General features: G+C 72.8%; 1 protein-coding gene across 4 annotated transcripts in view; it reads right to left on the bottom strand.

Annotated features, from left to right (window-relative positions):
- Positions 1-228, bottom strand: part of PIK3R1 (phosphoinositide-3-kinase regulatory subunit 1) — a 30,030-nt gene that overhangs the window by 13,915 nt on the left and 15,887 nt on the right. The window contains exon 1 of one of the 4 annotated variants that reach the window (XM_021713430.1): positions 147-201. The exons of the other annotated variants lie outside the window; for them this stretch is intronic. Coding sequence (XP_021569105.1) covers positions 147-162 — 16 coding nt within the window. The 5' untranslated portion in view covers positions 163-201. Of the gene's footprint in view, positions 1-146; positions 202-228 lie in introns of those variants that run through there. 4 annotated transcript variants of the gene reach the window in all.

Genomic DNA, 228 nt, shown 5'->3' with positions numbered 1-228 from the left:
GGGAGCACGTCTCCCCGCCCCCTCCCCAGCCTGCCCAGGGGCGCGCACACTCGACGCAGCCCCCGCCGCAAACTCCGGAGGAGCGCGGGCCGCAGACCGAAGCCCCGGGGCCGGGGCAGAAGCGCACAGCGCGCGAGGCCACTTACTTTGCAGGTTGTGCATGTCGGCGGCTTCCCTTTAACGTGCCTGTGTCCGACAGTGGGGGGGCAGCCCCGGGCTGGCTCTTCC

The sequence above is a fragment of the Carlito syrichta genome, unplaced genomic scaffold (assembly GCF_000164805.1).
Source record: "Carlito syrichta isolate Samal-C Ts95f unplaced genomic scaffold, Tarsius_syrichta-2.0.1 Scaffold304549, whole genome shotgun sequence".
NCBI lineage: Eukaryota > Metazoa > Chordata > Mammalia > Primates > Tarsiidae > Carlito > Carlito syrichta.
The sequence above is the reverse complement of the archived record's forward strand: the minus strand, read 5'-3'. Positions and strand labels throughout refer to the sequence as shown.